This window comes from Calypte anna, chromosome 1 (assembly GCF_003957555.1).
Source record: "Calypte anna isolate BGI_N300 chromosome 1, bCalAnn1_v1.p, whole genome shotgun sequence".
NCBI lineage: Eukaryota > Metazoa > Chordata > Aves > Apodiformes > Trochilidae > Calypte > Calypte anna.
This window is the reverse complement of record NC_044244.1, coordinates 38380840-38394832: the sequence shown is the minus strand read 5'-3', so window position 1 is coordinate 38394832 and position 13993 is coordinate 38380840. Positions and strand designations below refer to the sequence as shown.

Below are 13993 nucleotides of genomic sequence, written 5' to 3'. Positions count from 1 at the left end.
GACCTGATTTGCAGTGTAAAACATTGTGTCTGTTCCAGAGTTGCCAGCACAGTGCACGTGGCTTGTCCCAGTCTGTGTAGCTTATTTGGCTGGTTTGAGTCTAGCACTAATCAATTCAAACCTCTCTTTAGACAAAAATGGTATTTTTGTATTAGTTGGACAAAATTCACCTAATTTTGCAAAAACACACTGTATCCAGGACCTGGGAAAGGGTTACATATGCTTGTGCAGGGAGTGATTTATTTATTATGTGGTTATCTATAGGGTAGCATGCATATCATGCGAAGTTGTCATATAGGTCTGTTTGTGTCTGCTTGATTTCCCCAGCGGTTTTGTTTTCTGCCTCATCTTACGATGTGCATCTCAGAAGTCCAGTTTGATTTCCACATGACAGTGCTCTTTTTGGCACCTTTTTACCTCCATGGAAGGCAAAGCAAACCCTGCATGAGCATTTCAGGCACTCCTCAGATGGTCTTTTAAACCTTTTCATATGCTTTGGTCTATCTGCATCACATCTGACTTAGTTCTTTTTTAGCTGCAGTCAGTGTGCACGCTGCCCAGCTGCAGCCCAGGGTCTGGAGTGTGTTTTCTGCAGGAATAACCCTGTGTTCAGCAAAAGATGAACCTCACTGGCATTTTAGATGATGGTTTGCATGTGTCTGAGCAGATCTGCACCTCACCCCAGTCCCTTCAAAAAGAAAAGTCCTACAGAAAACTCTGACCCCAATAATCAGACCCCAATTCAATAGGGAGAAGAGAATTTGAAGTCCTTCGTAAATAAATAAATAAATGCTATTCCTGTGTGGCATATAATACAGAGCTACAGGGGCAGCTGAAAGCCAATGGAAATTCTTGCTGCTGCTATGCAGACATCCTTTCCTTAGGTCAGCTCTGACCCTTTCTCAGGCTCGATCTCAATTCCTTTTCTGACTGAAACTCAGCTCTGTATGCAGCTGTGGCTCTGGGACTTTCCAAAGCTGCTGCTGTCTGGGAATCTGGCATAGCAGCAAAATGCAATTTACTGCAAGTGACCTCTTGCTAAAACAGAAAAAGAGGGTTGCCTGTCTGTTAAAGAAGTAAGAACCAAACAAAACTGAGTGCTACAACTCTTCCAGGTTTCTTTTAGTGCCTGGTAGGAGGAGGAGAGGAATCAGATCTGAGAGAATGGTGTGCCAGGAAGGAAATTTCTGCCCGTGTGCAGCACACAAGCAACCAGGTGCAGTATGAGGAAGAGAACTTCTTCCTCTGAAGCACAAGGTATTAGCCCTGCCAGAGGCCGCGTACCAGAGATCTGATCAGATGTGGCAAATTTTATGTTTCTGTGCACAGCGGTGAAGCTTTCATTTCTAAGCAACACATTGTATCAAGTCAAACAATGAGTCATCTCACAAGGGGGAAAAGGAAAGAAAGCTTTTATCTCCCAGTGGATTTGAGATAATCTCTCTACCTGGGTATAAACAGCTCTTCACCATGCTGCCTTTTCTCCAGGATAGGGAAGCTATTCTAAATTTTTCTGTAAAACAGATACTGAATTGTCACAACTCCCAAGGCTCTCTGCCTGGGACCACTAAAGGTAGTAGGCAAGAAGTCTTTGACTTTCGTAGTACTGAGGTTGGGCCCCTGTGAGAAAACACAATAATCTTGGCTGTACGAGCTAGTAGAGAAAAAGGGAGCATCAGATTCTTAGAACCATGGAAAATCTGTACCCAAGCTGAACATATCTGCTATTTTACTGTAAAATGTCATACCAATCTTACATGGACAGAGTTACAGTAATTATACTTTATCACTATACAGGAAACACAAGCTAAAGCAGTGCTAACGGTGCCACAGCCTCAGCTCATATTTTCCTCTCCCGTGTGGGAACAGCATCTGTTAGTGTAAGGGCATCTGCAGGAGGGGTGGGCCAGTCTGTGAAGACACCTTTCTGAACCATACCCCCATTGATAGCCACTTACTGAGACCCTGCTACAGAGGCAGTGTGAAACAGCCCTTCTTTACAGACCCCAGCCACCTACAGGCAGGCCATAGCTGTCTGCCATCTGACTAATTTTTTTTAGTCATGACTGATGACTTTACAAAGGGCATGAAGAGAGAGCGTGGTCTCTCTTCTGTGAGGTGATACACATCAAGCATGGATGGGGCCAAGGACTTTGCCTTCCTGCTGCTCTGCACCTCAGAACAAGCAACTGGAGGAAAATCCCATTTTGTTTCTCAGGGCATCACAGATAAACCAAAAGTGCCTAAGCTAATGAATTATTTCACAGTCCAGTGCTTTAGAGTAATTCTATGTCAACATGACAGTCCTCTTCTACACCTTCCCCGAGACTTTGCAGATGATGTTGTGGGGAGAAAGGAGGATTCACTGATGTTTACCTGTATTCCCATGCCTTGTCTCATTGTGATAACCCAGTCATTGTCTCTTCCTGCTACAGGTTTGCAGCCCGTTTACTGGAGCAGGGATGATGTGGCACAGTGGCTCAGGTGGGCAGAGAAGGAGTTTTCCTTGCGGCCGATTGAGAGCAACACTTTTGAGATGAACGGCAAAGCTCTGCTGCTCCTGACCAAAGAGGACTTTCGATACAGGTCTCCTCATTCAGGTGAGGATTTCTTTCAGAAGCTGTGACTGAAAAGAGAGAGGAAGCTTCAACAAAATCTGGAGGAGGAAACAGTCACATTTGTTGGGGTGGACTGGGCAAGTGGAGGAGAGGGAAGGCTGGGACTTCTATGAGGCAAGGGCAAGGAAGGAATGAAATCCTGATACACCTGAGTTATAGGCAAATTTGAATGCAGCTCCAAACCAAACATACAACGTGTTTCTAGTTAAACCCCCCTGCAGTATTCCCGGAAAGCAGGTTTCTCTGGCAACAGTTTGTGACTTCCAGCTCTTCCCTGGAAAGCCTTATCTTTTCACAGACCAAACTACAGCAGCAAGTTAATCAGGTGTTCCAGAGTCTCAAGAAGCCCGTATTAGCATTCTGCCACACAGTTAGCTTGGCTGACATGCTGCTAAAAGTCACTCCAAAACTCCTGGAGGACCTTTCCTCTATTTTACAGCCCCTGTGGGCTTTGCTTTAGTTTACCATATTCTCTCACATGCTGGAGCCCAGCCCAAAGCACAGTACAGACAGGTGTGTGAATCAGTCTTCCTATTGCTCAAATTATGTTTTCACTTATTCACAAAGAAAATTTAGAAATTTGGATGTTGCCTGCCTGTGTTTATATCCCCTGCGGTCTGTCTGCTCCAGTTCTCCAGTCAAAGTAAGCCTCTGCCCTCCCTTGTCAGGGATGATACGAGTTAGTGGTTCTAAGTAAGAGCGGTGAGCTTTTCTTCTGTAAACATATGAGATTGTCTTGTGAAACACACAGGCTTGTAATTCAGTCACCCACATGTGATCAAAGAGCTTGGATCAAATTGTTACAGAAATGAGAAGGCTTCCAGTGCAAGGCTTGCTAGGTGCAGAAGTGCAACTGGTGCTGTTTGGATCCAGCTGCTAAACAAGCAGTGCCACTCATTCTGCATTGAGCTGCTTGGTGACTCTCCCCTGAACACACTCCTACAACCATCCTCCTGCTGAATTTGCCTTACAAACTGTGTTCAGTGTGTGCACAGTTTTTTAAGTATGTGCTTCAAATCCAGGACTACTTGTCTCTGGAAGGAAATGCCAAACATTAATGCCTATTGCCAGTATTTATTTATTTATTTTAATTCTCATACACCACTATTTGCATCATTTCATTAAAAAGTCATCTCTGCTTCATGTGAGAGGTGCTTAATGTGAGAGGAGTAGTGAAAGTGGGCAAGGACTGTAAGGGACACCCTCGTATATTTTGCATTCACCTCTCCTTATCATCCCTGTGCTTTGATGCCTACAAGTTATGTCCCTTGTGTGCTCTAGGGGCACTTGAAATGAGTAGGATTAAAATGATTGTAGGATGGAGAAAGAACGTTCCCAGAAAAGAGCTTCTGGCTTGCAAATCCTCACTTTATGCAGAAGGTTAAGCTCTTATTTATCTAAATTTGGAATGAAATAACCAAACTATGGGCTTCCTCTGTAGCTTTTTCTCTCCTTGTTCTTTCCAGGTATTCTCTATTGAAACAGAGGATATCTGAGTCAGTCCCTTGAAAGTCAGATGACTGGAGGTAAAGGGACATGACCTCAACATTTCCCAGAAATCAACTATACTATATTAAGTGAAATTTAAGAACTGTGAAGTAGTGTTGGCCACAGAATCATTAAGGTTTTTATGACTGTAGCTACGTAAAAACTGTATCCTTTCCTCTCATGGCTAAACCAGAACTACATCCAGTCCCCTCAGTGCTTCTAGCAATAAGGTGGACTCACAGCCCCCCAGCTATTCTCCTATTTAGGACCAGGGATGGGAGGCAGCAGAGGAGGGAAGGAGTGAAAAACACTTTTTAACTTCTTAACTAGCATTACTGCATCTATGTGATGCAGAGGCATAACTTGTTAAAAAAAAACTGACAAGACAGCTTTCTGGACATTTTCACTTGTCTTTCAGGCAAAATCAAAAGAGGTACAAATTTGCTGCCTTATTGCTTGGAGTGTTACAGCTCTAGTTATGTGTATTCCATTGTTGCATTCAAAGATGCAAATTATGTGGTAAAATCACTTTTCAGCCTTTAGTATACTAAACATGGAAAAGGTAACAGGGTTCTTGAGGCTTTGTTTTAATTAGATTTTCAGGTATTGCAATCACCTTTAAAAAATGCCCTAAAGTCACTGCTGAGGCAGTAAAAGCAGCCAAGATGCTAAAAATAAAGGAAGCTGAACTGTGGAAAGCAGGATGGCTTTAACTGTTTCATGCTAAGAATTTGCCCACAAATGGAGCCTTGGCAGTTAACAGAGACAAGGAACAAATGGTGCACAGGTTACAGTCCTGTCAATACAACCACTAAAACCACCCCACACACCTGAGAGAACTCTCACAGAAAATCCAAGGTTTTATAAGTGAAACTTCATGAAGTTTCTTTTCAGGTAACGTTACTGCTGCAACCTGTTCCCTGTAACATGAGTACTCACAGACAGAAAAGAGCAAAAGGAACTGAAAATCGAGCCAGTTCCTACCCTGTGTTGTGCATTTTCACTTTGAAATGTGCAACCAGTTAAAAAAGCCAAAATGTGTAAGTTCCGAGGTGTTTTGTGTAGATGTTGTTGGAGAAAGGACATCAGTACAAGATGTCATACATAAAAAGACACAAAATAAGCAGTGAGTCTATTGGTCTCCTAGATAGTTGAGTGCTATCTTCTCCCGAGGGAAGACAGAACAATTCTGGTGCTGGGGCATGGTGGGGAGTAGTGAGGGACAGACAGCCTGCCTGCACCCCAAGGAGAAACAAGCACCTCTATCAATTCATGCAAGAACATGGCAGCTTTGTGCAGTGCAGTGCAGTGCAGTTCTGTGGGAGACTGATACCATCCTAGAATGGTTTGAGTTGGAAGGGACCTTAAAGATCATCAACATCCAACCCCCCCAGCATGGACAGGGACAGCTCCCACTAGACCAGGTTGCACAAGACTTCACCCAGCAATAGCTCCTAACAGACTGGATTCAGGCATATAGAGCACAAAGTCTTCTGCATTTTTTCCTTTAGTCTGCATCATATCTGTGGTCTAGTATCACGTGTTGCAGTGAGCTCCAGACAGATTCCATAGCTAGAAATAACCAGCTTTGGGATCCCATGGGCTTTTCAGGAGTCCCACACATGACACCAAGAGTGACATACAGGAGTTCCTAAGGCACCAATAGCACTCAGTTGTCACCAGGAGTTGCCACCGCAGCAAGGGTGTTCAGGGTATTTAAATCTCTCAACTATTTTCACATCTTTGAGTCCCTCCCAAAGTAACTTCTAAGTAATTTCTTCCTCCCAGGAACTCACTGCATAAATCATAGGCTCTGCATTTAAGAATTCTGTGTCCTGAGGTGTCTATATAAAAAACTGAGGCTGTGATGAGAGAAGATGGGACACTGAACCAACTACTGCTTTTAAAGGTTTGGAGCAGTCATGTAGCCTGAAAAAACCTCTTGTGTTGGGGTAATAAAAGCCACGTCTTGTCATTCTCCCATTTTTCCACATTAACACACAGAGAGGTGATATGCAGCTTTTCTTTTTTTTTCGTTTCAGGGAAGAACCTTGCAAAACAGTGAAACATAGGATTTTACTGCAAGCATTTTTGAGTCTGAAAATAGCACCCAGGAGCCATGAATTCATGCATCATATGGCTAAATGAGTCTTCTCAGCAGTATGTAGGTTTTAATTTCCTTTTTCCTGCTGTTTGTCTTTCAGGTGATGTGTTGTATGAACTCCTTCAGCATATCCTGAAGCAAAGGAAAGCTCGTATGCTCTTTACACCTTTCTTCCACCCTGGGAACTCTATCCATGCTCAGCCAGAGGTCATTTTACACCAGAATCATGATGAAGGTAACTAATTCTGTCTCATTCCTATGGGAGCTGTCATTACAGAGGCAAGTAGTGAAAAGCTGTGAGGAATTATGTAATTTTCTTGCTCCAAAGTTACTAAAATAAAGCTACCCTCCTCCTCCCTTTGTCTCCATAGCTTTAGAATAATCAACTGGTCTGGGGAGTCAGCTGTCCTTTCTCCATTTATCTTCTATTATTTTGTCCTGTTTCTAAAGCCTGCTTAAAAGCTAAGCCAGATGCAGATTTAAGAAAAAAAACAAAACATAGAAACCCACAAAAAAACCAAACAAAAAAAGCCCCTAGAAAGTTTTAATGATCCCCATTGATTCATTTTTCCTCATTCCTCATTAGAAGGGCAAAGATGCTTCATGGGCTTTCAGTCTCCTGTAGATGCAGGTAGATGCAATTGTTTGCAGAACAAGGCAGAAGGCAGCCTCATAGAGGAATATCTGAAGTCAAAGTCAGTTCAACTGAAAATCTTTCATCACATCATGCCAGAGTTCTTAGCACTGAGTCCATCTCGTTGCTCAGCTTAAGAGCTGATGGAGCAATTTATATTGAGACCATTTTTTTCCTCCAGGTTTTTTCTCATTTTTAGTGTCAGAATTAATTGCTTAGATTATTAGTTAGCCTTGTAGTGGTGTCCATCCATACCATGACAATCAAAGATGGTGAAGAAAGAACAGATACGTTTGGAATAGCAGATTTGGCTTTCTACTCATGTGTACTGATGAAAATGTAAGTGTGCTTCCTTCAATGGAAAATCAAGGGTTTATTTTCTCTAAAATCATGTGCACTAAATTACTTCTTGATTTTCTGCACTAACAGAAAAGTATAAAGTATAAGCCTTTTAAAAGGCCCCTTCCATGAAAGCATCAGGGAGAATGCATTTTTTCAATTAAAAAAAAATGGGAAGAAGTAGTGTTACTCCTTTTTTAAGAAAATGGGAGAATAGAAAATAATTGAGTTAGGATATTTCTCTAGTCCCTACAGACTGGAGAAAAGATGCACAAATTATTCCAAGATACAATGTGGGATTACAAGAGAATTGTCAGGGTTACTGTCAGACCTGTACAAGTTGCCCATGGCCAGCCTGAATCAAATAGTACCAGCAAAACTCAGAGGCTAAGCCAAGAGCAGGACAGCAGCAGGTGGGTGAAGAGCACTCCAAAGTGTTTCCACACAGCTGTGTAAATATTTCAGATGAGAAGCGGGAGCTGCAAGTCAGGATGAGGTTGAATTGGCAGAGTTGTGCCAAGACAGTTGCCTGGTGTATTTGGATAGGCACTTTCCAGAGACCATTACAAGAATTCTTTCCTAAATACTAGTTTTCTAATGCTAGCTGCCCTCTCAGACACCTCTACATTAAAGATATGCAGCAATTTTCACTCTAGAGAGAATTTCATGGGGTTGTTGAGTTGGCCTTTCGCGTGCATCACTTAAAATTTAAGTCCTTTGCAGTGTAGTCCAACTTCTGTCAGAGTACAGGATGATTAAGAAACAATAGTGTGATTTCTTCCTCACAATAGTGTGACTGCTGTTACTACCACTGGTTTTGCTTAGAGAACCCTGTACTATTATTAAAAACTTTTATTTATAATTAAAACATTTAGTTCTTATTTTGCCGTGAAAGGAACTTCAAGCAGAAAAAAGTACAGCTTGCCTTCTACAAAGCTCTGAGAAATCAGAAAATCTCAATGCCAAGAATTTATAGGCAGGTGAATTTATGTTTTGACATTCCTTCTTTCTTCTTCCTGTTTCACAGAGCTACTTATGAGAAACAAGCACAGTTAAGTTTACAATTTTCCCTCAGCAGAATGCAACTTAGTAAAATGGGACAATGAATGTGAGAAGCAGAACTTAACCCTTCCTAACTCACAAACTTTAGCAGAGGGGTCAAGTATTACTTTGGAACAATGTTGAGTGGTTAAACTGTGTAGGTTATGAATCCTTTTCTAGAATCGCTCCTTACCCCAGTGATCTTTTTCCATTTTCTTCTACTGGTTCTTCCATCCATTTCCTAACACTTTATATACTTAGATTCCTGCTTCTAAATGGTTTCATTTCAAGTTAGTTAATCCAGAATCGGATGAAACCAACATTTGCACCTAGTGGCTTTTTAGTAGCTTAAACAGAGTGGGTTTGATTGTTTGAAATCAATTGACAGCCATTCAGGATGTTTCCAAGATGCATTTGCTTTGGTTTTGAATCTGCCCTGTGGCCATTGGTCTTCATCCCTGTTGAGTGATGAGCCATGGAGAGTGAATTTACCTTCGCCTCCAGTGGTCATTCTGACTCAGCACTGAGTCATTTGATGGGATGCCATGGAGGAAGCTTACACTGTCATTCCCTCACTTCTTTTGTGGGTAAGCAAAGGGAGATTATCATGCCAGCAATTGCTCACTCCCAGAGTGAGTGCAGCTGCACCCATCCCTATATGGATCAGATAGGTCAGCGATTTTCCTGGGAGCTGAATTCACTTTCACAGCTTTCCCTTCAAGAAATTCTGAGTGTTGGTCACTCAGAATGAAGAGCCAGACCGATGAGTGAATCCTTTCCTGCAGGAAATTATATACTGTGTGTGTTCAACTTACAGTCAGCAGATGTGCCAAGGAATGAGTGTGATGAATATTTGTTCAGGGTCATTCATGGCAGTGGAACTACTTGGAGCTGAGTTAGAATTGTTTTATGGTAAACAGCAACTTCATCCTGGAGGATATTCTTTAGTTATGTATCTAAAGAGAAAGATCCTGGAGTACAGTAAACAGTAGTGTGTAGCCATTTGTGTTTTTTCCTCTTGCTGCTTTTTAAAGAATTCCTTGGCCCCTGCCTTCTCTCCACCCTGTCCTAGTTCAGGATTAGTGTGGTTTGGGAGCAGACAGACAGGTCTGCTTATATTTGGAGCTTGTCAGAGCTAACCAATGTTTCAAGAGAGCTTGATGGAGATCAGAGCAAGATTGGTGCTCCCTACAGCCAGGGCACTTCAAATAAATAGGATAAATAATACAATATACTGGTGTAAATTTACAGGCCAAGAATGAGCATGGTGAATTTGAATGTACAGTGATGGGGGTGTGGGGTCTGTAGAAGATAGGATGCTGAGTAGAATTGGAGGGGTGGTTTTCTTTCTTTTGTGGAAAAGAAAGGAGACTTTATAAAAAGACAGCCACAAAGGTAGGTATAGTAGTAAATTAATTCCTTTTTGATCTTCACATCATTTGGGCTTCCCACATTAGCTGGCCACATTGTATTTAAAGCTGTTTGGGTTTAAGCAAGAACAATATATAGCTCTGGAGTTTCATGTCCTCCAGCTGTTTCATTGTGAGCACCTTAAAATCACTCTGCAAATGCATTTTTCTTGCCTGGGACCACAAGTGTGTGAAATAAGTGTTCTGGAGCCATGTTTGCAACCCAGAAAGCCAATCACATCCCAGACTGCATCAAAAGAAGTGTGACCAGTAGGTCAAGGGAGGTGATTTTATGCCCCTACTCCACTCTCAGGAGAGCCCACCTAGAGTACTTTGTCTTTTTCTGGAGTCCCCAACACAAGAAGGACATGGAGATGTTGGAGTGAGTCCAGAGGGGAGCCATGAAGATGATCAGAGGAATGGAGCATCTCTCCTGTGAAGACAGGCTGAGAGAGTTTGGGTTGTTCAGCCTAGAGAAAAGAAGGCTTCTGGGGGACCTTACACTGGCCTGCAGTACCTGAAGGTGCCCTACAGAGAAGCTGGAGAGGAACTTCTAAAGGCATGTAGGGATAGAACAAAGATAATGGTTTTAAACTGGAAGAAGATGGTGAGACACTGGAACAGGTTACCCTAGAAGTTGTGGTTGCCATCTCCCTGGAAACGTTCAAGGCCAGGTTGGATGGGAAGCAGTCAGGTCTAGTGTGAGCTCTCCCTGCCTCTGAAGGGGGTTTGCAACTAAATGGTCTTTAAGTTCCTTCTGTCCCAAACTATTCTATGATGAATCTATTTAGTTTCTTACTAAAATTTTAGGGTTTCCTGTAGACCTTATTGCCCTTATATAGATGAACAGCCCATTGAGTAGGGTTGGTGTGAAGTCACTGCCATCACTGCATTTTCTCAGGGCTAGAGCTTTTCTGTTCAGGCCTTTCCTTGGGTACTACCTACTACGACTTCCTTAGGTAGTACTGCTGATGATGATTCCTCTCCTGATGCCACCCAGGGTTCCAGGGCAGTGGGAGCCCCTGGGTCTTAATCTTGACAGGGTCATCAATGAGTATCATTTCTTTTACAAGCGAGCAAGAGGATATTTAAAGAGGATCAGAGAATATGGAGGGAACAAACAGGCAGCCACAAATAAGCAGGTACTTGTTTCAGTTGTTGACATGTACCCAACAGTTTCCTTCTCTTATCATCCAAGGCTTTCAACAAACAGCACTGAAATTTGATCTTGTTTTCCAGATTAAAACCTCTTAGTCACTGTGCTCTGGGTGGTATTTCCTCTTTGTCAGTGTTTTCCCAAGTCAAAATTGATGGCCTTAGCTAAGCTGAAAGTTTGGACTGTTTATGTCAAGTATTTAATTTTGTGAGAGAATTGTTAGTATGTAAAGGCCTTGAGCTGTGATTTATCTCTCCCCTGCTGTTAAGGATCACAGCTGGGGAAGTGTGCTCATGCAAAATCAAAGCTAGAAGTCCTGATGAAGAAATATAAGTGCTTATATGGGACAGCCCATCAGTAGACATCACAGACTAAATAAAACAAATTTGAAAATACCCTTATGAAGTTATTACATGCTTTTAAAATCAACCAGAGAATAAATCTATCTAGTGTTTCACAAAAGATCTTCCTACCAGTGGAGTTTTTTAGATAACCCAATCTGCATTTCAGACTAAAATATTTTCTGCCTTGACCCAAGCTTCTTGTCTAAACTTACTTCCCAGTATTTTCCTGGAGACATTTCCCCCTTTGTCACTGCCCTCTACCTTACAGTGCTCATCATGGGATAATAAAAGAAACCACACGTAGAGACACAAATGGCAGAAGATAATTTTCAAAGCCTTCACACTGACACAGTTAGTACAGCTGAATCAGATCTTACTTTCTTTACATGTGATCCAGTCAGCTTCTCAAAATGAGGCTTCTCTTAGCACATTTCCCCAGAAACTGCCATTACAGGGTGGTACAGGGAGGTTATTTTCACAGTTCTGATTTAGTTCTGTGTAGCAATAATTATCCGCATTTATGTGGTGGTGTTCTGGGCATCTGAATGTCACGCAATAAGCCCAGCTAGAAACATAACAGATCTGACACCTTGGTCACAATGTAGACAATCTCTTTTGTTTGCTTTTTTTCTCCACAGATAGCTTTGTCCAGAGACCCTCCAGACCATCCACAGAAACAATCCACCACAACCCCCCAACCATTGAACTGTTGCATCGTTCTAGATCACCCATCACCAACAACCACCGTCCATCTCCAGATCCCGACCAGCGGCCACTGAAGTCCCCTCTGGACAACACCATGCGTCACCTCTCTCCGGCTGACAGGCTGACAAGGCATCAGCAAGAGAACAACCACCAGGAGCCCTATCCTCTTTCAGTGTCCCCGATAGAAAACAATCACTGCCCACCTCCTCCTGAGATGCTCCAGAAGTCCTCCAGCCCTCGCCAGGAGAACACCAGGGTGATCCAGCTGATGCCCAGCCCTATCATGCATCCTTTGATACTGAACCCCAGGCACTCCGATTTCAAACCGCCAAGGTTGTCTGAGGATGGGCTGCACAGGGATGTAAAGCCAATCAACCTGTCCCACCGAGAAGAGTTAGCTTATATGAACCACATCATGGTGTCTGTATCCCCTCCTGAGGACCATGCAATGCCAATTGGAAGGATAGCAGGTAAGTGACAATCTGTGGGCCACACCAAAATTGATGCTCTTCATTCATAACTAACCCCGCTGTGTATCAAGAGCTTCTCGTTTCCTTTTGCTGTACTCTGGCCTCAAGAGTTTACTGGCATTCTGCAAGTTTCACCACATCTGTGGTTTAGACAGTTAAATATGATTCAACCAGTTTCATGGCAAGGTAAGCAGAGGTGCAGAGTGACTTCCTTCTGACCACAGAATGCATAATTGGTGTTGAAACATTTGTGTCCTGACACTCACTGCCTCTCTACCCACCAGCAATCCATTTCTTTCCCGAGATACCTATATCCTGCCTGGTCCTACAAAGAGATAATTTTCCAACAGTTCCACTCACATTAGCATCCAGTCCTATGAAGAAGAAAAAAAACCCTCTGTAAGTGTCCTTTGAGATAATGCAGTGTCCAGCTGGCTATTATGGAGATGGTGGGCCTAGTGAAATACCACTTCAGAGTCCTACTTCATACACTTCCTTGTCCTTCCCTCACAGGAAGACTGTCCCTTTTTAGGGAAACAAGGTTGCCTTTGTCCTGTGCAAACCACAGGCATTGTCTCACTTTCATTATCGTAACTAACTGACATCACAACAGCTAAATCAGGAAGCTGAGGTTACAGCAAATGTTTTTTTGTACTTGAGAGGGAACTGTAAATAGTCAGGAGAGGGGGAAGGGTTATCCAGCCACTTCAAAAATATGCTGAATGCCCCAGTAACCAATTTCTTTTGAGAGATGTAAATACACACCACACCCAAAAACATTCCATACATTTATGTCAGCAGCAGGCCGATGTGATACCCAGCTCCCACAGGGTATTACAGGTGTCCGCAGAGGTACATTTTAAAACACCATGCTCTTTTTTGTCCTTACATGCCTTAATTTTGTTACAGATGTGGTGGTACTGCCTCAGCTTTAATGAGGAAGATTTTTTATTTTCTGAAGAATTACCACTTTACATTCAAAGGGTACTTACCTCACCATCTAGTCAAACATCAAGCACAACAAGGGCCATGATCCTTTCACATCAGAGAGAGATGGGTTACAGAAGTTAATTTTTTGGCATTTTTGCCTGGCTGCCATGAGTCTCTCTCCCTTTGATATTTATTACCCATACTATCTCAGCAAGTTGAGAAATACACTTAATGTTATGGCAGAGAAGATACCTTAGTGGTTGCATCAATGGATATTTCCTTTCCATAAAGGACTACTGGAAGATAAGAGAGGTAGTATTTTTTTATTTTTCAGAAGGAAATATGTAAGAGAAAATATGTATTTTTTTCAAATAAATGCAGGAGTTTTCTTACATAATCTGTGGTTTCTTTGGGAACCTTTGGTTTCTGCACATTGTGCACTGACACAAGCCCTGTAACTCCTACTCCCACATCCTTTCCATCCCTATGTTCTGTGCAGGGCAAACCATTTAGGCCTAAAACAGTTGCCTAGCAAATACATGTAGCATTTTAAAGGGTTATACGCAGGCTATATTTGTATGCTTAGCTGCTTTCACTTGCAGTCTCATGGCTTTGCTCAGCCCCAGCAGCATGGGTGACATGTTTAAAGAGCAAGGGAAGTATTTCACACTAAAAAGACCTGAGGGCATATTCAGGCCTTCAGTTCAGATGAGGGCAGTGCTTTATGGCTGAGGGTCAGAGGATTACATAGCTGG

At 42.5% G+C, this 13993-nt stretch overlaps 1 protein-coding gene across 3 annotated transcripts in view; it reads left to right on the top strand.

Moving 5' to 3' along the window:
* The window catches only part of ETV6 (ETS variant transcription factor 6), a 134334-nt gene that overhangs the window by 99101 nt on the left and 21240 nt on the right, over positions 1 to 13993 (top strand). For all 3 annotated transcript variants that reach the window (XM_030467992.1, XM_030467980.1, XM_030467988.1), the window contains 3 exons: positions 2436 to 2600; positions 6311 to 6445; positions 11772 to 12308. In XM_030467992.1, coding sequence (XP_030323852.1) covers positions 2537 to 2600; positions 6311 to 6445; positions 11772 to 12308 — 736 coding nt within the window. In that variant the 5' untranslated portion in view covers positions 2436 to 2536. The remainder of the gene's footprint in view (positions 1 to 2435; positions 2601 to 6310; positions 6446 to 11771; positions 12309 to 13993) is intronic.